The sequence below is a fragment of the Vombatus ursinus genome, unplaced genomic scaffold (genome assembly GCF_900497805.2).
Source record: "Vombatus ursinus unplaced genomic scaffold, bare-nosed wombat genome assembly UNPS02014770.1, whole genome shotgun sequence".
Taxonomy (NCBI): Eukaryota; Metazoa; Chordata; class Mammalia; order Diprotodontia; family Vombatidae; genus Vombatus; species Vombatus ursinus.
The window spans coordinates 40,670,238-40,695,989 of NW_020954548.1; the positions used below are offsets into that span (position 1 = coordinate 40,670,238).

General features: G+C 39.9%; 1 protein-coding gene and 1 pseudogene across 1 annotated transcript in view; both read right to left on the minus strand.

Moving 5' to 3' along the window:
- The window catches only part of LOC114043713 (DNA-3-methyladenine glycosylase-like), a 66,032-nt gene that overhangs the window by 31,273 nt on the left and 9,007 nt on the right, over positions 1-25,752 (minus strand). Inside the window, exon 2 of the mRNA XM_027862818.1 lies at positions 4,752-4,976. Coding sequence (XP_027718619.1) covers positions 4,752-4,976 — 225 coding nt within the window. The remainder of the gene's footprint in view (positions 1-4,751; positions 4,977-25,752) is intronic.
- LOC114044006 lies at positions 6,459-6,557 on the minus strand (annotated as a pseudogene).

The following is a 25,752-nucleotide window of genomic DNA, read 5'->3' on the forward strand; positions in this document are numbered from 1 at the left end:
TTGGTTTTTAAAGTCCTTTAGAACCTGGGTCCTCCTTTCCATCTCATTAATAATAGTAACAGTAACAATGGCTAGTATTTACACAACGCTTTAAGGCTTGCAAAGCACTTTAATATATTAATTCACCCACTCCTCACAATAACCCTGTGAAGTTAGGTTGTGGTTCAGTCAATTTCCAACTCTTCCTGACCCCATTTGGGGTTTTCTTGGCAGAGATACTGGAGTGGTTTGCCATTTTCTTCTCCAGCTCATTTTACAGATGAGGAAACTAAGGCAAACAGGGTTAAGTGACCTGCTCAGAGTTACGCAACAAGTAAGTGGCCTCAAACCTGAGGCTAGATTTGAATTCAGAAAGATGAGTCTTCCTGACTCCAGGCCCAGCACTCTATCCCCTACACCACCTAGCTGCCCACTCTGTGAGGTAGGTGCTATTATTATCCCCATTTTACAGATAAAGAAACTGAGATGTTAAGTGATTTGCCCAGGGCCACACCACTACTCTGTATCTCTAGTAGGATTCAAAGTCAATCTTCCAGATTCCAAGTCCTGCAATCTCTCTACCACACAACATCAACGCCAACATACTCTAGGTACTGTAAGCCAAAGTGAGCTTCCAGTTGTTCCTTACATGTGACGTCTCCCATCATCACGCCTTTGCATTGGCTGTTCCCCATGCCTGAACTGCTCTCTCTACCTTGCATGCTGCATTTCACTTTGTATCATACATATTAATATGCAAGCCAGATCCTGACCAGCAAAATTAAAACTCACTAAAGGCAGGACTTAGTGTTTTTCATTTTGTGTAATCCCAGTGCCCTGTAATATAGGAGGTGCTTAATAAGTGCTGGTAATCAATGTTCTGAGACCCCAACTAACATACACACAAGGGGAGGAGTGTCCACCTTAAAACCAAGAAAGGGCTGTTCAAACAAAGATACTTAAGAGTCACATTTTATTCTTTGTTAAGGAGAGAGAATGGCGACAGACTTCCTGGTACTATCTGTCAGGAAGAAACTTGTACAGATAAGTGAAAAGAAATAGAACCGTGGAAGCTCAGAGTTGGAAGGACCCTTGAAGGCCATTTCGTCCAGACCAGACCTTAACAGGGATATCCTCTACAACATCCTCAACAAGTAGTTGTCCAGGTGCCAGACCTCCTGAAGTAGACCATTCCACAGGAGGGTAGCTGGAACCAAGAAGTTGTTTTTCTTTACGCTCAGCTGAAATCTTCCTCTGTACAAATCCTGCCCACTGCTCCTAGTTCTGCACTCTGAGACCACGTAGAACAAGTCCTTTCAAATACACTGAGGCCAATACTCTCACGGCCCCCAAGTTTTCTGTTTTCATTTCTAGTTTCTTCAATCAAGCCTCCTATCTGTGGATTCAAGGCCCCTCACTCTCCTTTGTATGTTCCAGGTTGCCCATGTCCTTCTAAAACTGCATATAATATTCCAAATGTGCTCTGACCAGTATTATAGACAAGGTGTATATAATGACACCATCCCTTTCTTAAGACAGCCCCAGGTTGCATTAGGGTTTTTGGCTGCCACATAACAATGGTGGTTCATACTGAACTTGCAGTATCACCAACCATTCCTTAAGCAACAGAAAAGGAAAGGAAATGGAAAAAGGAGAAAGGAAAGAAGGAAAAGAAAAGAGAGAGGAGGGGAGAAGAGAAACAAACTTTTATTAAGTACCTATTATGTATCAGGCACTTTGCAAATGTGTCATTTGATCTGCACAACTACTCTGGGAGGTAGGTGCTATTATTATCAGCCCTATTTTATAGTTGAGGAAATGGAGGCAAACAGAGGTTAAGCAACTTGTCCAGAATCACACGGCTAGTCAATGCCTTAGACCATCATTGGACCCAGGTCTTTCTGCCTCCAGGCTCAGGCCTCTTTCTACTGTGCTGCCTAGATACCCAAGGCAATGACCCTATCAGGCCCAAAATCATGGGAAAGTTCTGCAATAGTAACAAGACAAGTGATCTTGGTCCACAGGAAGGAAAGCAATAGGCCCCAAGATCACCTTAGGAGTCATCTTATCTTGCTGGAACTTCCTGTGACAGCCTCCAATAATGACAGAACTAACCACAGTTATCCTCCAGAGATATTCCTCAATTTCTTATCTCGAAGCAACTTTGCTGACACAGTTCCAGAAGGCCCTCCCCCTCCTACGTCCATCTCTCAAAATTCCGCCCATCCTTTAAGGTCCAGCTCCAGTGGCATCTCCTCTATGAACACTTCCTTGATCCCACCCCGTCTCCCCACTTAGAAATTGTCTTTCCTTCCTTTGTTTATACTTTCATGCTTTTGTGTTCTGCCAGTTTCAGACCTTCCCTTTGCCACCATCACTCGACAATCCCTTTGCCTCTGAAGTGCACACCAATCAATTATACCAGATCCAGCTACTGACTCCAGGTGCCTCTTCCATGACATCCTCACCTGGCTCACCATCTGCCCTTCCACTCCAACTCTTGACCTTATCCTTGGTAACTTCAATAGTAACGATGATGACCCTACCACCACCGTGCGCTCTTACTTTATTAACTGGATCAATTCCCATGACCTCTACATCTATGTCTATCCCGTACCTACCAACAGAGGCTGCCACATCTTAGACCCAGGGCCACAAGATTCCAAACGCCGAAATTCCTTTTTCCTCCCAGAATCTCCTGTCACAGGATCATAGGACTAGAGTGAAATCCCCCATTGTCTCTCACTAATGCCAGTTGGTTCTTTACCCTATGATCCTCAAACTCCTCCAAGCCTTTGCTAGATGATGTTGTGGTGACAGAGTCCACTACAAATCCGTACCAAATAATCTCAAACTGGCCCTCTCTAAATCACAATAATCCTTTTACTCATTTCTAATTAACTCCCTATCACACCCTCTCTACAAAGGCTATAAGCAAATCTTTTTTCTCAAGCTCTCAACTCTGCCCCAACTGCTCCCTCTCAAACAGATGGTGTCACCTCCTATTTTATTAAATAGACTGAAAATCCTACCCAACTGCCTTTAGTCTCTCATCCTCCCAACCTCAGAAAAACTCTTATGGACCCATCCATTCCCCTAGCCCTGCCTACTGTACCAATCTCAGAGGAGAAGGCAGTCCTCCCCTACTGCTCCAATCTCATGGTAAAATGGCCCTCCTCCATTGCTCCAATCTCAGATGATAAAATGGCCTTCCCCCATTGTTCCAATTTCAGATGATAAAATGGCCCTCCTCCATTGCTCCAATCTCAGATGATAAAATGGCCTTCCCCCATTGTTCCAATTTCAGATGATAAAATGGTCCTCCTCAATTGCTCCAACCTCAGAGGATAATCTCCACAATGACACAATGACAATGCTATCTCAATTTGTGCTAACCCTTTCCTTTCCTGCCTGCTCCCAGACCTTGCTCCATTATTCACTACATTTTTGTCATCTTCAGTCTTTTCTCTACTGACTCCTTCCTCATTATATACAAACATGTTCTGGTCTCCCCATCTAGTCCCTTCATTTTACAAATAAGGAAACTGAAACTCAAGAGAGAGGAAATGACCCGCCAAAGGTTATATGACCAGTAAGTTTCAGAACCAGAACCCAACACACTCCTGTATCTTCCGCTCATCTTATCAACACGAAGGCTACACCAGACTGAACTGAGACAAGCAGACTGTGGTCAAGCCTTTACTCAGCTACCAAACGATCAGAGATTTAGGGCAAGTCATTTTCTCTCCTTTAGCTTCCATTTCTGCGTTAGTAAAAAGAAAGGGTTTCAACTAAATAAGTTCTGTAGTTCCTTCTACCACTACCACTCTGTAGTTTAATGATTTTACATTTCAATTGCCATCAAATAGTAAAATCAGAGAAAGGCAAAGCAGAACAATTTAAATCTCTGAGCCCATTTCCTTTTTTCTTCCAAGCTCTGGACATGTGCAAATATGTATAGCTGTGTTGGGGGGGGACCCCATAACTGATACCCAGGCATTCCCCTCCATTAGCCTCAGTTGGCAATAATTCAATATTCATTGACATGGCACCCTACAGCCTCCTGAATAAAGTCTAAATTCTTTACTGCACACTCATACTACTTGTGTGACCCTGGGCAATTCACTTAACCTCCCTGCGCCTCAGTTTCTTCATTTGAAAAACAAAAGGATTGAACGAAATGGCCTCTGAGGTCCTTTGTAGCTCTAAATTTATGATGCTTTGATTCAAAAGGCCTCCCTAATAAGACACCAACCATATCTCATCGTAATCACCACTTGTACAACTGATGTTCTAGCCCAGCTGGCCTGCTCCACCCCCAAGGCCACCCTATGTTTTCTCACCACTCTATCTTTGTTTATGTTGGTCCGTCTATCAGAAATACTCCACTCCATCCCCCATATCTACCTGCTGACATTGTATCCATACTGCAAGGCCCAGATCAAAGGTCACCTTCTTCTCCAAGCTTTATTGGATTCTCCCAGTTGGAAGCAATCCCTTCTTTGACTGATATGATAAAGTTTATACTCCTTTTATGCACATATCACATTTTAATTTGCGTTTTATCTATCATGTATAATCCCCTTTCTAAATTACAAAATCCATGAAAGGTCAGACATATCTAAACTTAGTATCTCCTTCAGAAACTGGCATACTGCAGATAGTGGAATCTTAATAAACACTACTGAATGCTGAATGAAAGCCTGAATGGTAACCTCTTGGTTCAACAAATTCTAGTTTGTCCTAAAGGCAAGGAGCTACAGGCAAATTACCTGTCCAAGAAAGGCCCGGGCCAGGGTGACTGCAGGCTGGTCAAAAAACTCAGGTCCCAGCCGGGAACTGTTGCTGGTATGGCGAGTGAAATAGATACTGTACTCTGGAGCAGGACTCCTGGGTGAGGCAAGTGGGTGATCCCCTAAGGAATCCGACTCGGGCTGGCTCTGGCTGGCCTTTGACTCAGATAACCGTAGTTTTTTCCGAAGCACTGTTCTAGAAAGCTGGATTGAAAAAGAAAGCAAAAAACAAAACTCTTTAAACATTGAAAGTAGTCTCTTCCCCAGGGGGGGGCGTCAGCCAAGCAGCCTAGATTTCAAATGAGCAGTCCCAAAAGATAAACAACAAAACAAGTGAGTTGAGCCACAGATATATCTCAGGGTGGGAAAATGGTTATCAGGAATCACAAGATTTTTAAAATGTTGAAACTTGAAAGGATTAGACCTTAGAACGCAGAATGCTAGAGCTAGCAGGGTTTTCAGAACATAGTATGTTATAGTAACAGCCATGTTGTGTGATGACTAATACTGATAGACTTAACCCTTCCCAGCAATACAAGGATCTATGACATCTCCAAAGGCCTCATGATGGAAAATGCTATCCGCATCCAAATAAAGAACTATGGAGTTTGAATGCAGATCGAAGCATACTGTTCACTATTTTTTTTCTTCTGTTGAGTTTTGTTTCCTCTTTCTGGTGGTTCTTCCTATTGGTTCTAATTCTTACTTATAACATCACTAATGTGAAAATATCTTTAATAGGAATGTATATGTATAGCCCATATCAGATTGCACACCTGGGTGGGAAAAGAGGGGGAGAAAAATTTAGAACTCAAAAGCTTATGGAAATGATTATTCATAATTCAAAATAAATTAATTTTTTAAAAAAAGAACATAGTATGTTAAGCTATAACAAAATGTCAGACCCAAAAGGGACCTTAGAGCCAATCTAGATTAAGCCTTTCATTTTACAAGGGAGGAAAACGAGATCCAGAGAGGTTAACTGATTTTCCCCAAGGGTACAAGTAGTCAATAAATGAAGATCCTAAAATACATTCTAATCCTTTTGAGGCCTAAAAAGCCACATTAAAAAAAAATTATCCATGGAGCTTTTAACTTCTGTTTCTTGTAAACCACTCTGAAATGGGAGGCCAAAAGGACATGAACTAGTTTGGAAAAAAAAGACAAGCTTTCCAAAGAGTTATCATCACTTTGCTTTAAAGGCGGAAAAATCAACAATCATCCATCAATTTTTTCACACTCCTCATACTGATACTATATAAATGTCCCTAGCACTTATTTCAAGAAATAACTTTTTAGCATAACCTTTTTAGCTATACGGAAAGGAGGCAGACAAGGCCCTGACTTATGTCTTACAAGGAAAAAACACTTTTAAGGAGGGAAAGAAATAAGCTCAAAGAAATTAAGTTAATATAAATCTACCCAGCTCTTCCCACAAAGCAGGAATCCCACATTTCTAGTTTTGCCAATAATTCTCCCACGGTACAAACACAAACTGGAATCTAGTTGCTCTGTCAGGAAATGTGTTTGAAGCTATATGAAGGAACACAGGACCACCAGAGAACTATGGCTCACTGCGAAGCCGTGTTAATTTCTAAATCTGACCTAGCCAAATACCATGTCACAGGCAGGTACATTCACATGTACTCTTTTCTCTCTCTCTGTCTCCCACCCCCATTGAAAAAAAAAAAAAAGGAATGCTTCACAAATTTGCACATCATCCTGGCATAGGGGCCATGCTAATCTGTTTCATTCTAATTTTAGTATATGTGCTGCCAAAGCCACTACTACCCACCCCTTTTGCTTCTTTAAAAAAGAACCGAAATGGACCTCAAAGATCAGAGTCCAGCCCTCTCATTTTTAAAAATTAATTTTTTACCTGTACTTGACAAACATAAAACATATGTATTTTACAGAAAATGACTAGCAAAAGAGGGCTGTGTGTGAAAACTGCGAATCCATTATGTATATATTACATTTAAAAAACTAATATATTCAGCACTCAAATTTCAAAACATCCTGCTTGTCTGTGTATCCTTTTAAACCTCTATTCTTTTCTTTTCTTTTTTTAGGCAATTGGGGTTAAGTGACTTGCCCAGGGTCACACAGCTAGTAAGTGACAAGTGTTTGGTCTGAGGCCGCATTTGAACTCAGGTCCTCCTAACTTCAGGGCCGGTGCTCTATCCACTGCGCCACCTAGCTGCCCCCCTGCCTCTATTCTTTTCTACGCATTTTTAAAAATACTTTTTTTTTCTTCTTGGCATCCCCATGGCTAGTATCCCTCTCCTTTACAAAACTCATCAATTAAAAAAAAAATCTCCTTTGGAACAAATAATCGTAGTCAAACAAAATAGATCCATATAATGGCCATGTTGAGTTTCTTCTTTGTTAGGCAATGAAAGTAGCACGGCTTCATGCTCATTCCTCTAAAGTAATGACTGGTCACTGAATTTACTGAAGTTCTAAAGTCTTAAAGTTGTTGTTAATAATGTTGTTTAAATTGTTTTCCTGGTTCTGCTCAGTTCACTCTTCTTTAATTCATATGTCTTCCTATATATGTTTCTCTGAATTCATTTCTTTTGCTTTTTTTTTACAGTAAAATATTTCATTACATACACATACCATAATTTGTTCACCCATTCCCCAACTGATGAGCACCCCCTTAGTTTTTATTTCTTTGCTACCACAAAAAAGTGCTGTTATAAATACTGTTGTACATATGGGTCCTTTCCTTCTTTCTTTTATATATACCTCCCTGATGTCACGGCCCTCTTTGAGATGGGTCAAGCTACAACAATAAGCCTAGTAATGGTATCACTGGATCAAAGTGTATGCGTAAATTAGTGACTTTGGAGGTATAGTTCTAAATTTCTTTCCAGAATTCCTGGACCACATCATAGCTCCACCAATAATGTATGCATGTATTAACAATTTTCTTTTTGTCATCTTTGTCAAATTGACGGGCATGAGGGAAGACCTCAAAGTTGTTTTAGTTGGCATTTCTCATATTAGTAATAATTTGGAGGGTTTTTTCATATGGTCGTTGACAGCTTGCATTTCTTCCTTTGAGAGCTGCCTACTCATATTTGACCATTGATTTATTGGGGAATGGCTATTGTCTTTACATATTTGAGTAAGTTTCTTATATATTATGCATATCAGAATGTTATCAGAAAAAAAATTAGTGCAAAGATATTGTCTGAGTTATTTCCTTTCTTTTTTAAAAAAATAAGTTTTTGTTGATGTATTTTGAGGGTTGTCCTTTATATCAACCATAATTTCCCCCACCAATCCTTCTTCTCTGAAGGCCATCTGATATAACAAAAGAAGAAATAGAAAAAGAAAAGGAAAAAATCAGCATAGTTGATCCACACATCAAAAAAGTCTGAAAATACATGGAATGTACACTTCTGGACCTCCCACCTCTGCACTGGGGTGGGGTGGGAGTTTCTTCTCATCTCTCTTCTTTGGAGTCAGGTTCACTGTTTATAATTTTGCAACATTTATTGCTGATTTTCTTTTCGGGGTTGTTTTTTCCATTTACATTGCTTCTGCCATTGTATCTATTTTTTGGTTCTGTTTAATGCATTCTGCATAAGTTCATGTAGATACTTTCAAGCTTTTCTGTATTCATCACTTTTGTCATTTCTTACAGCACAGTAATATTCCATTACTTTCATATACCCACAATTTATTTAGTCATTCCCCAATCAATGGGCATCTACTCTATTTCCAATCCCTTGCCATCACAAAAAGTGCTGCTATAAATTATTTTGTTGTATTTGGGGACTCTCTTCTTATCAATGGCTTCCTTGGGACATAAGCCTAGTAATGGAATCTCTGGATCAAAGGGTATGGACCTTTTAGTCACTTTTTTTTCCCCACAAGTTGTGCTTTCCAAAATGGTTACACTTATTCATAGCTCCAACAAACAACACCAGTGTGCCTATCTTCCCACAATCCCTCCAACATTTACGATTCTTATATGTAATCATCCTCGCCAATTTGCGAGGTGTATGGTAAAACCTGAGGGCTGCTTTGATCTGCATTTGTCTTGCAATTAGTGATTTGGAGCATTTTTTTCATATGGCTGTAATAGTCTGAAATTCTTTATCTGTTCATATCCTTTTGTTCATATCTATTGGAAGATAGGAAATAAATAATTATTAAATGCCTACTACGTACAGACACTGTGCTAAATGCTTTACAAATGTTATTTCATTTGATCCTCCCACCAACCCTAGGAAGTAGGTGCTGTTATTATTCCCATTTTACAATTAAAGAAAGTGAGGTACACTGAGGTAAAGGACTTATCCAGTGTCACACAGTTAGTGTCTGAGGTTGGATTTCAATTCAGGTCCTCCTGGCTCTAAGTCCAGTACTCTACCAACTATACCACCTAGTTGCCTCAATTCCCTATTGGGAATGGCTTTTGGATAGACACACACATGTACACTTATTATAAAATACATATAAACATGCATAGTACATATAATATATATGTTAACTGTTTATATATCTTGAGTACCAGACCCTTGTCAGAGACATGTGATGCAAAGATTTCTTTCCCATTTCACCACTTCCCTTCTTATTCTAGGCATATTAATATTGTTTTTGCAGAAGTTTTTCAGCTTCACGTAATCTGTTACCCATTTTATCTTTTGTAATTGCCTCTGTCCCCTGTTCAGTTAATGATGCATCACCTACTCATAGCTGTTAGAGGTATATGATCTGTTTCTCTTATAATTTTTTAATAGTATTATCTTTAATATTAAGATCATGTATCCATTTAGAGTGTATTGTGGAATGTGGGTAAGTGTTGGTCTAAGACTAATTATTGATAGACTGCTTTCCAGTTTTCCCAGCAGTTTTTATCAAATAGGGAGTTCTTTTCTAAGAAATTTATATTTTTTTGCTTTATCAAACACTGAACTCTGGGTATTATAGTATGGTTTCAGATCTGGTATAGGTCCCCTAATTACCTTTTTTAAAAAAAAAAATAATTTCTCTTGAAATTCTTGACCTTTTGTTTCTCCAGATGAATTTTGTTATTTTTTTCTAGCTCAATAAAGTAATTCTTTGGTAGTATGGTTGTTGTATGTCATGTTGTTTGTCCTTCGTTTTTGAAGAGGACAAATGACATCATAGGGTGACATCTTGACTCATGTGTGAATTGGATTTTAGGGAGGCAGAGTTGCACAAAGTCATCATCCTCATTTTCTCTTCCAGAGTCACTGAAGTCCAGTGGCAGCACAAAAGTCAAGAAAACTGGCGATGACCCAGGATGCAGTGGATGACTTTGATGTCTTTGATGCCTGACCAAGCCCTAAGTACTCCACAATGACTGCTTCAGTCACCTCCGTGGCTGTTAGAACAAACTGTTCTCATCTGCCCATCCCACCAGGGAAAGCCTTCACATGCTTGGAGGAGACAACATCCCCCTAACTCAGTGACAGGCTTGAAGCTTGTTGGTTATCCTCAACCTAGTTTAGCCTGTCTGCTGAGACGGTTTACCAGGGTGTGGCTGCTGCACATACTACAGCTTGGTGGAGCCACAGGTAAGAGCTGAGTACCAGGTGGACACCAAAGGTGGATGAACAACTCTGAAAAGGACTGGGCAAGCCCTCACGCCAGAAGTGCTAGTCCTCTTGAACACCCCACACACCCTGGTGGAATGGTACTGAATAAGTAAATTAATTTAGATAGTATTGTCATTTTTTTTTTATCTTATTGACACAGTTCAACCATGACCAAGTAACATCTCCCCAGTATTTAGGTCTGTCTCTTTTTTCTTTAAAGAGTATTTTTGTAATTGTAGTCATACAGCTCATTCATGTGTGTCTTGGAAGGCAAATTCCCAAATGTTTTATACATTCTGTGGTTATTTAGAATATAATTCCTCTTTCTGTCACTTTCCATTGAGTTTTGTTGGTAAAACAAAGAAAAAAATATTTACATATGGTTCATTTTTTTACTCCGCTATTTTGCTGAAGTTATCCTTTCAATTTTTTTTTTAGATGATTCTGTAGCGTTCTCTAGGTAGACCATCATAATCTGCAAAAAGTAATACTTTTGTTTCCTCTGTCCCTAGCTTAACACTAGATTTCTTTTTCTTTTCTTATTGCCATAGCTAGTCTTTCTACACTTATACTAAATAATGGAGATGCCTTCTGGATATCTTTTACTGAATACTGCACAGTGATTTCAAGCCCAACATTTTAAAAATAGAATTCATCATCTTCTCCCCCAAACCTTCCCAGTTCCACACTTCCCTAATATTGTCAAGGGGCCCACCACCCTTCTAGTCACCCAGGCTCCTGATCTTGGTGTCGTACTCAATTTATCACAGACTCTCCTCCTGCATATCCACTCTGCTATCAAGTCTGGATGCTTTCACCTCTATAACGTTTCTCCTACCTTCCCTTCTTTCCACCCACACAGTACCACCTTGGTCCAGGGCTAAGCCATCATCACTTCTTGCCTAAATTATCACAACAGCTTTCTAATTGGTCTCCCTATTTGGTCTACCATTTCATCCTCCATTCAGATGCCAAAGTGCAAGCACAGATCTGACCATGTCATCCCTCCATCTAATAATAATAATAATAATAAGAGCAAGGATTTATAGATAGCACTTTTAGGTTTATAGAGCACTTTACAAATATCTCATTTGATTTTCACAACAATCCTAGGATATAAGAAAACTGGGATAAACTTGCCCAGAAGTCACATAGCTAGTAAATGTCTAAATCCATGTTGGAGCTCAGGTCTTCCTAACTCCATGTCCAGTGCTCCATCCATTACACCACCTAGCTACCTCAAAAGAGTGTAAGCTCCTTGACAGCAGAGATGATCTAAAATATTTTTTCATTCATTCATTTATTCATTCTAATTTCATCAAGCCTCTGAACTCTAAACACACTTATCAGAGAAATTCTCAGCAATGTGAATGAGATCAGTCTAACTATATACTAGAAAAACAAAGTGGACTAGAAACACATATTACTTAGAGTAAGACATGCAAATGGAAAGGCAATCCATCAAATAAGTATATCACTATATCAATATATCAATACATATATCTATATATCTTGGACATGCAGAGAAGATAGGCAATAAGCTGAAGATGGAAGAGGAAAAGGTCAGGTTGGCTTGCACTTGGGAAAATGTATAGTGCTAAACTCCCCACCCCTGTAAAATCCATTTCTTTAAAAACCACATCCTCACAGTGATATTATATAGCTATGAATCATGAAAAATCATTTCAGCCTAGATGATAAAAAACAGAAATAGTTAATACAGGAGAAGTTGTGGGGATATGAGCACAATAATATACCATTTGTGGCACACAGAATTATCCAACTGCCCTAGAAAACTATCTGGAACCAAGCAAGGCACTAAATTGTTAGGGTCCTTTGATCCAGCAACATCACTACTAAGCACATACCCCAAAGAGGTCAAAGACAAAGACAAAGCTCCCATATGTATCAAAATACTGGCAGCAATAGAGTTGGTGGAAGCAAAAAGAAAAAGAAGAATACAGTGGGTACCCACTGATTGGGGAATGAATAAACAAACTGCACCATATGTATGTAATGGAATACTATCGTACTGTAAAAAATGATTAATATGAGGAATTCAAAGAAACACATATGAGAGGATACCTCCAACCTACCCCTTCATGGAGGTGGGAAGTCCACAAGTATTACATATTATAGATGTTTTCAATGTATTCATCAGTTGTGGTGACTCTTCCCCCCTCTCTTCTTTAAAAAAAAATACAATTTATTATATGAGATAGCTCTCTGGGAGGAGGAAGTAGAGGAATATAGGAGATAACTATGATAATATAAAAAACAGAAGACTTCAATAAAAACTTATTTTTAAAAAATTGCCATGGATACTAATGGGCATTATGGTACAGTGGAAAGACCACTAGCTTAAGAGATATGAGTCCTAGTTCTGGTTCTGTCACCATCCAGTCCTGCAATTTCTCCAGCAACATAGGAATGCAGGCAAAGAACCATCTAGCGCAATTCCCTTTTTTTATTGATTAGAAAACAGATGTCTAGAGATGGGAAACTATTTATCCAAAGACAGCAAATGCATTAAGTGCCCTGACTTTAAGTCTAGTGAGTGCCCTTTACCAATTGCCTCCTTTGGAAAACAGGGGTGACAGGGTAAAGCGCAAAGTGTTCCATCAATCGGCATTGTTTTTCAAAGCAGCAGGAGGCAGGGGCCCAAGGACCACCACAGAAGAGCAAGAGTTAAATGCTATGGCGTTTTCCATGGCAAGTCATTACTTTCCTGAAAGAATAAACTTCACTACAGTCCATCTGGTTGCCACATGTCCTAAAACATCTGACCAGACAATCTTAGTTATTTTTGGGACCAAAACTCATTCTCAGAGCTGCGATTAAGAGGGAAGATTAAAGGAGAACAGAAGGCTGATGAATGTTCAAGGATTGGAGAAACACCTCCTCTCTTAAGCCATCGGAGCTACAGGAGTGCTGGCTCTGACGGACACCAGTATTTTAAACCAAGTGAAGACATTACATTTTAAACATAAACTGCCACAGAAGTCCGGCGTGAACACTCACTGATGTGCCTGTCTTTTCAGTCTGGTCACGGTCCTAGTGCTCGCTGTAAGCATCCCAACAACATGACATCACTTGGAGTTCAGCCACTTTGCCAAAAGATCCCCGTTATCATTCCATACTTCAATAGCACTTTCCTCAGGCGTTTCAACTGCTCTGATTCAATCCAACAACCATTTATTAAACACTAACTGGAATGTCCAAGGCTGGGGTAGTTGGCACCTAAAGATGTAGAAATAGCTGAGCAGAAACAAAACTGGGGTAGAAGTCTGGAGATCCGAGTTCGAATCCCAGTTCTGCCACTTTCTAGCTCTGTGATTACAAGCAGATCCTCCATAGGTTTCGCCATCCATAAAGTAGGAATTATAATCACCGTCAATAATCACCACAGCTGAAGTTAAAAAGGTACTTGACATTAAGTATTTGTGCCTCAGTTTCCTCATCTGCAAAAAGAGGAAAGTGGATGAGATGTGGCCTCTTTCAGCTCTGGATCTGTGACTTCATTGAGTCCTTCTATGAACCCCATGAAGGATAAAAGACTACTTCTGTCTTACAGATGAGGTAGCATGACAGAACGGAGTGAGCACTGGATTGGTAGTCAGAAGAACCCGTTTCATATCCTACCTCAAGAACCTGACTTTTTGATCATGGGCAAGTCACTTTACTTCTCTGAATAAATAATCTACTACCTATATTGCAGAATTGCTGTGAAGAAGGCATCTTAAAAGCCTTAAAGCACATATTATTACAGATGAAAAGGAGGTTCAGCAACTTGCCCAAGGTCAGGAAATGAAAAGGTGACAGAGATAATGCTGTTGACAATCCCTGATTCTTCTGGAAAGCAACATCTTCACTTACAGCCTTTGTTTCCTTACCTGTTTACAGCTCACTTCTAAATCCCTTATGGCCTAGCTTGCTCATCCCACCATTAAACTGAAATTACACTTTCCTCTAAATCAGTGGTGGGGAACTTAAGGCCTTAAGGCCACATGTGGCCTTCAGTTTGGATTCAGTCAAAGGGCCACACTTGAGGACCCAGAGGGCCACATATGGCCTCAAAGCCACAAGTTCCCCACACCTGAAACCAATTTCCCTAAATGCTAATTCCTAAGGATTTCTTAAGTCCTCATGCTCCTTGACCTTTCCTCTGTAGCTTTTGATAGTGTAGACCATCCTTCCTCCAGGTTTCTCTCCCTTGGCTTTCATGACACTGCTGTCTTACAATTTTCTTACTTGTCTGACCTCTCCTTCCCAAGCTTCTTTGCTGGGTCATTGTCCATGTCCAGCCCCCTTCACATCTCTCTACATTTTCTCTTGGAGATCTCATCTCATCTCATCTAACTCCCAAAAGTTAAGTATACAACCCTAATATCTCTCCTGAATGCCAGTAATGCTTCATCATCTGACTTCTGGATGTCTCAAGGACATATGAAAAGAAACGTGTCCAAAATGAAACTATCTTCTCCTTAAACCCAAACCTCCTCCAAATTCTACCTCTACAATGTCACTCGCACCCTTCGCCATCACCCTGGTTCAAATCCTCATCCTCTCTCACTTGGACAGTACTTCTAATAGCCTCTGAGCTGGTCTCCCTACTTATAGCCTCCCCCTTTTTAACCCATTCTCTGCACAGCCGCTAAAATAATCTAAGACAGATTATGTTGCTCCTCCATTAAAAACACCTAGCATAAAACACAAGCTCCTTAGCTTGGCATTTCAGGCCCTTCATCATCAGGTTCCCACTTACCATTCAGTTCCACTTCTTGATCTCTCTGCAGCCTTCGACACTGTCAATCACCCTCTTCACCTTGATACTCTCTCTTCTCTAGGTTTCTGTAACATGGCTCTCTCCTGATTCTCCTCCCTAGCTGACTGCTCCTTCTCAGTCTCTTTTGCTGGATCTTCATCCAGGTTTTCACGACTAACTGAGGGCATTCCCTACAAAAAATATGGCTCTATCCTGGTCTCTTTTCTCTTCTCCCTCTATCCTACTTAGCTTAGTGAGCTCATCAGCTCCCATGGATTCATGATGAATCATCTATGAAGATGATTCTCAGATCTATTTGTCCAGAGCTAACCTCTCTCCCAAACTCTAGTCTCTTATTTCCAACTGTTTATTGGATATCTAGAACCAGACACCTCATAAACATCTTACATTCAACATGTCTAAAACTGAACTCATTACCTCCCACCCCCCCCAACCCCCAAGCCCTGTCCTCTTCCTAACTTCACTATTACTGACAAAAGGTACCATCACCCTTCTAGTACCTATGCTTGCAACCTAGGTGCCACCCTCAACTCCTACTCTCACTCCCATATCTAATAATTATTTCTACCCTTTCTAACATCTCTCATGTATTTCCCCTTCTCTCTTCTAAGGCTGCTACCATACTCATGCATGCCTCATCACCTCATGCCTAGACTACTGCAGTAGCCTTCTGGCTGGCCTCCCTAACTCATCTCTCCCCACTCTAGTCTACTCAACTGGCAAATTGATCTTTCTTAAGTACATGTCTGACCATATTATCCCACTATTCAATAAACTCCAGTGGTTCTTTATCATCTCTATTAATCAAATACCAAACATAAATCTGTGGCTCACATTTATCTTTTATCTTCTCCCAAATGCTGGTAGAATCAAACATAAAATCTTTTGGCTTTTAAACCCCTTTATAACCTGTCCCCTTCCTACCTTCCCAGGGTTCCTATACCTTCCTCCCCTCCACATACTCAGATCCAGTGACACTGGCGTCCCTGCCGTTCCTTGGGCACTTCACTGGCTGCCCACTCCACCCCACAATGTGTGGGGAACTCTCTCCCTTTTCATCTCTGCCTCCTGGTTTCACTGGCTTCCTTCATGGGTCAGCTAAAGCCCCATCTTCTGCTAGAAGCCCTTACCAGTCTTTCTTAACATAAGTGCCTTTCCTCTGAGATTATCTCCAATGTGTACCCAGTTTGTGTTTTCCTCCCCATCAGACTGCAGGCTTATAGAGCAAGGGCTGTTTTATTTCATGCCTTTCTTTGTATTACCAGTGATTGGCCTATATATAGCAGATGCTTAATGAATGCTTACTGACTTGATGCAATATTATTCCCCTTCACAAACTCTAGGTATTATCAACCAAACTGCTCTATTAGCTGTTCCTCAAAATCAGTCCTCCATTCCCTATCTCTGCCTTCACACAAGCTGCCCCCACATCTGGAACCTACTCCCAGGTGCCCCCTCCTGCATAAGGCCTTACCAGATTCCCATACTTATTAGCACGCTCTCCCTCCTGACATTACTTTATACATACTTTCAATTTGCTAACGAATACTGACTTATGGCATACCTCCACCAGAATGTAAACTCCTTAAAGGAAGAGATCATTTTGAATTTGTCTCAGCAAAAACAATCAGCACCCAACACTAGTGAGGAGGCTTAGTGGATGGAAGGCCAGTTTTGGTGTCTGTGTTCAGCCTTGGGGTTCAGGCCCTGCTTCTGACACCCACTACTGTGTGTGACCATGAGCAAGCAGGTTAACCCTAAAGTGTCCCAGGAAATTGCTTAGACTCTTAAGTTGCTGAGCTTTTTTCGTCTCCAGTAATGATCAGTGGGAAAAGTTTCCACACTTGGAGATTCTCACACTGACGGCATCACAGGTCCATAGCAAAGAAACCCACAGTGTCTAATACAGTGCCTTGCACACAAGAAGAGCTTAACGAGCATTTTCTGGGTTGTAACTCAGCTTCTTAGAATCCTTGCCTTCCTTCAAGGAGTTTCTGATGTGGCTCCCTTACACTTTTTCTCCTTCCATTTTCCTTGTAACAGCCTTATTTGTGCATACATTGTATCTCCCAGTAGAATGTAAGGTCTTTGAGTCCAGGAACTGTTGTTCTGTATCTTTTTTCATCACTAAAATGTAGCACAGTGCCTTGTATACATGTCACTTAATAACTCTTGGCCGAATTCAATTGAGCTTTTGCAACGCAATCTCTGTGTGAATTGTAAAGCATTAGAAAAATGAGAACTTTTATTCTCCTAGGACATGGTTTCCCAGAGTCCATGCACAGAGACATTGCCAGCATTTGGGAGCAAGGCAAAAGATAAATGTGAGCCTCAGAAACTTAAGCTAAATAGGAATCAACATAAAGTAGATGAGATGGCCAGCTGTAAAAGGAAGCTTTAACCCACAGAAGCCCAGAGACAGAGTTTATAAATGGGTGGTGGATGAGAGAGATTTAAGATAGCCCCAAAATCCTGTCAGGGAGACACTAATCTAAAGGTAACTAAAGGAAAATAAAGTGCTATCTTCTCAACTGTACTGCAAGAGGGAGGAATAACTGATGACTGATAAGCAAGGAATCAAAGAAACAAAGACCAAGGCATACCCCCCCCCATATTTGCTTAAATAAGCATGACTGGAACGTAACTGTAAAGAAAGCTGTGATCTCGTCCACCAGAGTAAATAGACAAAGTAATACAACGGATGCTCCAGTGCTTCAAGCTTAGGTGATTACAAATTCTACCACCTCAGCGTCTTAATGGTGGCTGTAGCACCCTGGACCATAATCAATCCTCTGGAGATGAACTTCTCCAAACCTAGGTATGCCGATTTTCAGACCACAGACTCAATCACCAAGCCCATACTTGAAATCCTGCCAGCTTGCTAGTTGTCTAAACTAATTTTTCATTGGCAAAGATAGCCTTCAGGGTCACCTCTAGATGCCATAATGCAGACTTTAGTGAATAAAGTATCATAAAATGTAGACACGTGCATAAATGTTAGATTTGACTATTTCATCTCTTGAAATCTGTTTCTCTGGTAATAATAATAATAGCATTTATATACAGCCTACTGCCAAGGCCCTATGCTAAGTATTTTACAAATATTCTCTCATTTGCTCGGCAAATATAGATGGGATGTAGATGCTATTATTATCCTCAAATGGGATATAGGTGCTATTATTATCATCTCTTTTACAGTTGAGGAAACTGAGGCAAACAGATGTTAAGTGATCTGCCCAAGGTCATATAGCTTAAGTAAATGTCTCAGGCCAGATCTGAACTCTGGTCTTCCTGATTCCAAGCCCAGTGCTCCATCTAGTTGCCTCTGCTTATAAGATGAGTTACTACTAACCTATCTCACAGAAATTTTCAAACGTAAATGGCAAGAGTATCTAAAATGTGACTTTCTTTAAGCTCTGTGAAGACGAAGGGCTTCTACTCATATGTCACCTAATAGCACGCTCACATGGGGTTGTGGAAGACCCCGGGCTTTAGGATTGGACAACGTAGGTAGACTCCCAGTTCTGCTGCCTATTACCAGCGTGACCATGGGCAAGTCATTTCATTTCGCTGGATAAATTTCCTTCTCTGTAAAAAAGGAGTAAGGTCAGTCCAGTCCTATAACTGCTATCCTATGAACAAAATGAATCAGCCGATCCACACACTGCCTACTACATGCCATACACTACGCTGGGCACTTGTAGATGCAAAGACAAAAACTCAAAGAGTCCCTGATGACCTCAAAGAGCTCCAAAGTCCATACAGGTAGATTTGGGAGGAAGGCAGCAGCAGCTGGGAAAATCGGGACAAGACTCATGTAGGAGGGGGCCCTTGAGCTGAATCTGGAAAGAAACAAGGGCTCCAGGAGAGAGAGGTGAGGAAGCAGTACAGTCCACGTATGGCAGAGCCAGTGCCAAGGCAGGTTGAAGGAAGATGGAGAAGAAGAAAGAAAGCCAGTTTGGCTGACCCACTGTGTGTCTAAAGGAGGAATATGCAGTAAAGTTATAAAGGTAAGAAGGGGCCAGGTTGTAAAGGGAAATGCCAAACAGGAGAGTTTATATAGAGAGGCAATAAGGTGACACTGGAGTTTACTGTAGGGAACATGGTCAAATTTGGGCATCAGAAAATAAATCTGGCAGCTGTGTGAAGGAAAGATTAGAGAGGGGAAAGACTTCGGGCATGTAGATCAATTCACAGGTTATTGAAAGAGTTCAGGGAAAAGGTGGTAAGGCCTAAGCCATGATGCTAGCTATCTGAATGGAAAGAAGGAGGCAGATACAAGAGATGCAAGGGGACCAATGTTGTGGTATAAATGACAAGATCTGGCAAGTGAGTGGATTTGTGGAGTTACCCTGGGCAAGCCACTTAAACCCAACTGCCTAAAAAGAAAAAAAAAAGATTTGTGGAGTTAGGGAGAAAAAGGAATAAAACATGTCGGCAAGGTTGGGAACCTAGGAGACAGAAATATGGAAATTTAGAAGAGGCATGAGGTTTGGGAGGGACTATAACAAGTTCTGTTTTGGACATGTTTTGAGAGGTATATAAGACTAGTTCAAAATGTCCAGGAGGCAATTTGTGATGTGAAACTGGAGCTCAGGAGAGAAACTAGGGCTGGATATATAAATCAATGAGTCATCACCATAGAGATAATTAAATAAATAAATAACTAAAATGGTGCTGAAGAGGTCACCAACCAAGAGAAAAAAAGCAGTAGTCTAGGGAGAAAAAGTTAGAGTTCAAGTTGACAATCTCAGAATTGGAAGGGACCTCAAAGGTCCTATAGTCTGACCCATGGGTAAATCCTGAATTCATTCAACAAACATTTATTAAGTGCCTACTCTGTGCACAGTACTATGCAAGGTGAGGGTATGCGGAAAAGGGAGAAATATATAAAGTTCAGGTAAGGAACAATCCTTGCCTTTACAAAATTTACAGTTAGAATAGGGAAAACATGTCAAAATTCCCTCTACAGCATACCCAATCTGGTCAGACCTGTGCACTAGGAAAATTAATAGTATGTGAATGATGATAAAGAGAGATGAGAAGGCATAGACACCAGCTTCTACAATAGCTAGGCAAGAGATACTCAGGTCGTGAACTGGAGTGGTGACCATGTAAGTAGGAATAAGGTAACAGACACAAAGATGGAAGAGGCAGAAAAACTAGGACTTGGCAATTACCTGGATAGGAGCAGGGTAGGGAGAAGACAAAAGAATCGGAGCAAATTTTAAGGTTTTGAGCTGAGGTGGTGGGGAAGATTTTTTGGCACTATCAACAGAAACAGCAAAATAGGGAGCTAAGACATGTTTAGGTTTAGGTGCCCATCCTGATCACCGCCCTTTGTGGATGTGAAGGATTTAAAAATCCTTCCTAAAATGTCGTTGCCAGAATTAGTCACAGAACTCTAGATGCAGCCTGACAAAAGGGCATTATCACATTCCTCATTCTGGATCCTAGGATGTTGATGTATTCTAAGATCACATTGCTGAGTCCATAAATCCACAAAAACCACTAGGTCTTTTCCAAATGAACTTTTGCCTAGCCACACTTTTATCATTTCATACCTATGCAATGGATTTTTTTTTTTTTTTGGAATTTTACTTTGGTCCCTATTAAATTGAATCTTGTTTAGTCTATGCTCCTAGCCTATCAAGATTTTTTTTTGTATCATTATTCCATCATTCAAAGAATAACTACTCCCAAATTTGTTATCAAGAACCAATTCTATAACCATATTATCTATACAAGTCATTAATAAAAAAAAAAATACTTAAGAGAACAAGGTTAAGGAAAGCACTCCCCAAGAGACATGCCCCTAGACTAACAATTATACATTAGCCATCTTTTTGGGTCAGGTCACTCAACCAGTTCCAAACTTTACTTAATCATCCTATCATCTAGTCCCTATCTCTCCAGAAAGACTTTGTCAAATGCCTAAATGAAATCCAGGCCAACAATGTTCATGGCATGCCTCTGATTTATCAGTTTCCTAATCCTGACTGTCCAGGGGAGAGGGTGCCCTAAACTTAGAAGACACATACTTTTTTTTCCCCCCAAGTCATGAGCCATTGATTCTTAGAGCTAAAAGGAACCTAGGTTTTCAAGTACATCCTCTTTATTTAGAAGAAAAGGGAACTGAAGTCCAGAAAAAGTGACTTACCCATAGCCAAGAAGCTTTAAAAAAAAAGCAAAGCTGGGACCAGAACCCAAGTCTTTAGATTCAGCACTATTTCCACTTCACCATGTAGTCTTTAGATAGAAATAGCTGCAGTCTGCAGGACAATTCTTCAGACTTGATAGAAATAATGCTTCAAAATATCTGATTCTTTGTTCTAATTCTATGCACCCCAAGAAAATGCCTGGCTTTGCAATGCGCTTTGTTGAATACACTCATCCACCTGAAAGGCCAGCCTGATATTGGCTCTCAGGCTAGGTGTAGCAAAAAGAAAAGCATAGTAAGTCAGAGTGGCCAAGATAAGGGGGGCAGGGCGGAGAAGGTCAAGAAACCCAGCTTCTAGTAACATCACTGCCATAACTTAGTATGTGACCTTGAGTAAGGCGCCTCAAATTTCTCCTCTGCAAAACAATAAGTAGTTTTATTGTGTGTTCTGAAGTTTGCAAAGCATTTTACAAAATCACATTTGCTCTTTACAATAACCCTAGGAGGTAGATAATATTATTATCCCCATTTTATAGGTAAAATTATTGAAGCTTATGGAGACTAAATGACTCCCCTAGAGTTACGTGAGTGTCAGAAATAGGACTAAACCCATTCCCCTTACTCCCAGTCCAGCACTTAAAAAAAAAAGGTTTTTTTAATGGATTATTATTTTTTAAACATCCATGTTACTTTCTCATGTGTAAAGTAAAAAATTAATCCAGTGCAGAAGCAGTGTGATACAGTCGAAAGAATGCTGGGTTTGGAGTGAAGGCCCTGGTTTTGTGTCCTTGCCCCTTGCTGATTTGGGAGAGTGAATTCCCTCTCTGGGCCTCAGTTTCCTCCTTACAGGTAAAATGAGGGGCTGGACCACGTGGCGTCCTGTCAGGTCTCCTCAAGTTCTAGATCTGGGATTCTCTCATTTAAATCCAGTGGCTGGTTTTGTTTTTGTTTTTTTTGCTTTTTGGTGAGGCGATTGGGGTTAAGTGACTTGCCTAGGGTCACACAGCTAGTAAGTGTTAAATATCTGAGGCTGGATTTGAACTCAGGTCCTCCTGACTCCAAGTCCAGACCTCTATTTACTGTGCCACCTAGCTGCCCCTCCAGTGGCTGTTTCTGATAATGTATGCCTCATTCCACAGCTGTAGTCCACCGCCCCTAAGGAAGAGGCAGGTATGCTTTGCTGCCAGGCCTCTGACTGGTTAGGCTTGGTACACTGCCCGGGTCAGTTCTGTTGTCTTTAGAACCAAGTTTCCCTTACATTACTGCGCTCATTGCTTACATTGTTTTCCTGCTTCTGCTTTATTCATTCTGTATCAGTTCATAAAAATCTTCCCAAGTTTCTCCAGATTCTTCATGTTCACTGTTTCTCAAAGTACAATAGTATTCATATACCATAATTTGTTCAGCTTTCTCCAGTTAACAGGCACCCACTTTGTTTATCGTCCTTTGCTACCACAAAAAAAGTTTAGTGCTCTGTCCACTAAGATGCCCTCCAGTTCTGACATTCAATGATTTTATGATTCTAAGTATATCTCCTATTAATAACCAGTATCTCAGGCGGCAGCTAGGTGGCACAATGGATAGAGCACTGGCCCTGGAGTCGGGAGGATCTTGGATCTGAGTTCAAATCTGGTCTCAGACTAGACACTTGACACTTACTAGATATGTGACCCTGGGCAAGTCACTTAACCCCAATTGCCTCAAAAACAAAAACAAATCAGTATCTCTCCTCTTCCTTGCTTCCCTGTACCATTAGCCTTCTCTGGCCTCACTTTTCTCACTTCAGAGTCTTGACCCTATTTATAGTTGACTAGTCCAACCATTTACTGTCTTCTACCTCCAAATCCCTTGCACGTGGCCTCCTCCAATCTCCATCACTTACTTCTGGAGGAAATCACACCACTACGGCATGTTGACTGGGTCCTATTATGATTTATTTTATCGAATCTCAACTGGGCTCTCACTGCTGCATGGCAATGTTCTTATTCAATCTTGATTAATTCTGCCATGACTTCAATAACAGCTTTTTAAAAACTTTCCTTTCCTTCTTAAGCCCCCTATACCATTCTTAAGCTCCCTATACTCACCCTCTTCCTGCTCACCTACTTAATGAAATGGCTTCCATTTGTTTTGAATTCTATCATCCCCTACATCCCCTACTCCACACTTCCAAACCCTTTTATGTTACTCCAATCTTCCCTCTTTCAGTCCCTCCTTCCTCTCCAAGGGAAAAAAAAAAGTCTTTTTCTTTGCCATGGCAAATGCATCTGTTTATACCCTCCATTCTACCTCCTCCTGTCTTTACTGGGGCACCTGTCAGCTTGTCTCAATGAACACCCTTCCCCAAATCACCCCAACATCCCTCCCATAACTGTTTCGTACTGGCTCCTTCCTGGCTGCCTACACACGTACCCAGGTCTCCTCTATCTTTAAAAAAAAAAACAAAAACACCTTTTCTAGGCAAGGAATTGATACCACTTTAGTAAGCAGCAATCAGAATGCCAAGATCCTCAATGTTTACACTTTTCTTTATTGAAGTCTTTCTTGTATAGGGTTCTAAAGAAAAAAAATCATAGTCTTTCAGTGTCCTGTTTCTATATAAACGGATTTTGGTAAATTGCTGTGTGTATGTGTGTGTAGAAAGTGGATGCTGAAGGGATCTCTTGGATTCTTGTGTAGCTTATCCAAATGGCATGGGTTGTGAGTGCTTCGTGGACAAAGAAGTATTTGCTGCTGCCACTTGGCCTTTTAATTTAATTGATTTTTAGTACTCAGATCAGTTCTTCTAAGTTTGTCTGTTTAGGAGTTTTTTCGTTGTTAACACTTTCAAAGTTAAAACAGCTGCACTTTCTTTTTCTTCATCACTAGTCCACTTAAAGATATTTGGGGAAAATAAGTTAACTTTATAGTTATTTAAAGGAAATCTATCACTGCTTCTTTGACAAGGTCTATTTACTTAACACACATTTGCATATATGAAGACTGCACTGCCTTTTTATAGGACCAAATTATAAACCTTTGCATATTGAGGGCTTTTGCTTTTATTTCATTTTTCTTTTCTTTTATGTTTCATAAGGCTTCTTTTCATTATATAAGAACAGTATATCAAACAATTATGAATATTCTTAACAGTAGTATATTTCCTACCTTTTCAGAGAATATATGTTCTAAATAATTTAGTCCCAATTTGTAATGACATTCCAAATTTGCAAAGTAAATAAACAACAAAAAAAAAGGTCAAGCTCCTAAACTAGTATTAACATCACGTGTAGTTTTCTTTAAAAGATTTTTACAATGGAGTCTCATTCAGTCTGCTATTGCTATCAGTCAGTTCATGTAAAGGTACTGCATTCTTACTCTACTGTAGAAGTTATTTACTTAATTTGGATCATTTAAAATTTAATGCATTAAGGTAAATTTTGCTTATTAATATTTTCTTATGTTTGGTATATAATTGTTTAATGCTTAAGATGTCACTGTGATGCTGTTACCTCTCAAGTCAAATACTATTCATTTCTCACTCTCAGATATGGGTGTTTGAGCTCATCCATGAAATCAAGCTAAGAGCTTTAGGACTTGTTTTCGTAATGGGTGCTGCTTATGAAACCATAGTTATATTAATACAGTGACTCTTCCAAATAAGCCAACAATTAAGATATACTTGGCTTTTATTTTTAATTTTTTCTAATTTTCACATGCACTTTTCATGTTTAGGAAGATATTAAAAATCACTTAATGTTGGATCTGGATTTGTCAGTGGAAAGTTGTACTAAATAACTAGTTTTGATTGCTGTTCTGTGTTTAAGGCTCTTTATTTCCTATCAGTGAGTATTTAAATAAAAGATTGCCAATAGCTAGTGTTAGACTAAAAAACACCACTGAGATGATCACCTTAAGCAGATCCCAAATTGAATTTTAGCTTTGCTGCATATTTATGTAAATATGGAGTGCATATTTAAAAAAATTTTTTCTCCCCTACTGTAGTTACTGTTTTCAAACCCTATTGAAATTTTCATAATAAGCATCGGTCTTAGCCTACCATTGCAATGCTCACCTTGTGACTCTGTAGAATTCTCATAATATATCTGTCTGTGCAATATGGAAGCTGTGAGTAAAGACACAGTTTTTCAGTCTGGTGGTACACTGCTTTATGTATATATAAGGACCAAAATCCTTAGCTTGCTTACACTATTGCTAGTGTAAAAATTGTTACACCTAATTTTACAGGGCACAAATTATGAAATTATTTCATAAACTGGTAAGTTATTTCCATAAATTATTGTACAAATAGAAAAATTACCATTTAATTATGAGGTTTATAGGCATTGAAAGAACCTATAAAATGCTAACTCACAAATTATATGGTGTTTGTATTTTGGGTTGTAGGATAAATCCAGATATCTATGCTGTGGTAATAATCCAGTGCTTTAACACACAATTGATAATCATTTCAGG